Below are 1,265 nucleotides of genomic sequence, written 5' to 3' on the forward strand. Positions count from 1 at the left end.
TGGGGGTGGGGGTGGGGTGAGCGGTCTTTGGGCTTCGGGTTTGGCTGTGGCTGCTGCTGGGGGGTTCGTCGGTCTTTAGGGTTTAGGGTTTAGGGTTTAGGGTTTAGGGTTTAGGGTTTGGGGTTTGGGCGGGTGGTTGGGGGGTGCGGAGCAGCAGAGCCGCAGGTCGGCAACTGCTTTGCTGCTGCTGGGGTGCTGCTGCTGCTGCAGCAGCTGCTGCTGTTGTGCGGGTGTTCCTGCTGCTGCTCTCTTCTTGCTGCCAGTCCTGCGTCTGCTGGCGGGCTGTGTTCATTGCTGCTGCTGCTGCTGCTGCTGCTGCTGCTGCTGCTGCTGCAGGGCATTCCTGAGGAGCGGGACTTGGAGAAGATTCGCAAACTTGCTGCTGAAGTTCCTTTGCCGGAATTCAAAGAAAAGAAAATCCAAATTGTGGAAGACGACGACGAGGAGCAAAGCAGCAGCAGCAGCAGCAGCAGCAGCAGCAGCAGCAGCAGCAGCAGCAGCAGCAGCAGCAGCAGCAGCAGCAGCCGCAGCTCCTCGCTGAAGCCAGCAGTAGACAGTGCTGAAGATGACGAAGCCGAAAAGATCCAAGAGCTCAAAAAGAAACTTCTCGACTTAGGTTTGCTGCTTTCCTGCTGCTGCTGCTGCTGCTGCTGCTGCTGCTGCTTTGTTGCTGCTGCTGCTGCTGCTTTGTTGCTGCTGCTGCTGCTGCTGCTTGATTGCTGCTGCTGCTGCTGCTGCTGCTTCGCTGCCTCCGCACATCCTCTCGCTTGCCGCTGCCTCCTCCCCCACCCCCACCCCGCCGCCGCCGCTGCTGCTGCTGCTGCTGCTGCTGCTGCTGCTGCTGCAGCTGCGCTGCCGGGTGCGCCGCTGCAGTTCGTGGCGGAGGCCTTCGAGAAGGACAAGCCGGGGAATCTGCACGTGGAGTTCGTGCATGCTGCTGCTGTGCTGCGGGGCAGCAACTACAGCATCAGCAGCTGCAGCAGCTGCAGCAGAGAGAAGGCGCAGCAAATAGCTGGGAGAATAGTCCCAGCTTTAGCCACAACAACAGCAGCAGTTACTGGACTTGCTGCTCTCGAGCTGCTGAAGCTTGCTGCTGCTGCAGCGCGCTGCTGCAGCAGCTACAAGAACGCCTTCCTCAACCTCGCGCTGCCCCTGCTGCTCTTCTCAGAGCCCATGCCCCCCATTCGCCACGTCGACAAAGTCGGGTTTAGGGTTTAGGGTTTAGGGTTTAGGGTTTAGGGTTTGGGGGGTGGGGGTGGGGGGTG

At 60.5% G+C, this 1,265-nt stretch overlaps 1 protein-coding gene across 1 annotated transcript; it reads left to right on the top strand.

The window, feature by feature from the left end:
- Positions 1–114: 114 nt before the first annotated feature.
- On the top strand, positions 115–1,218 carry ENH_00045810 (ubiquitin-activating enzyme e1, putative; the record flags this gene model as incomplete). Its single annotated transcript, XM_013580981.1, has 3 exons — positions 115–165; positions 337–616; positions 848–1,218. Coding segments are annotated over 3 exons (702 nt in total), but the record flags the coding sequence as incomplete, so codon positions are not given.
- Between the last annotated feature and the right edge of the window lie 47 nt (positions 1,219–1,265).

The sequence above is a fragment of the Eimeria necatrix genome, genomic scaffold (genome assembly GCF_000499385.1).
Source record: "Eimeria necatrix Houghton genomic scaffold, Enh_scaff3466, whole genome shotgun sequence".
NCBI classification, from domain to species: domain Eukaryota; phylum Apicomplexa; class Conoidasida; order Eucoccidiorida; family Eimeriidae; genus Eimeria; species Eimeria necatrix.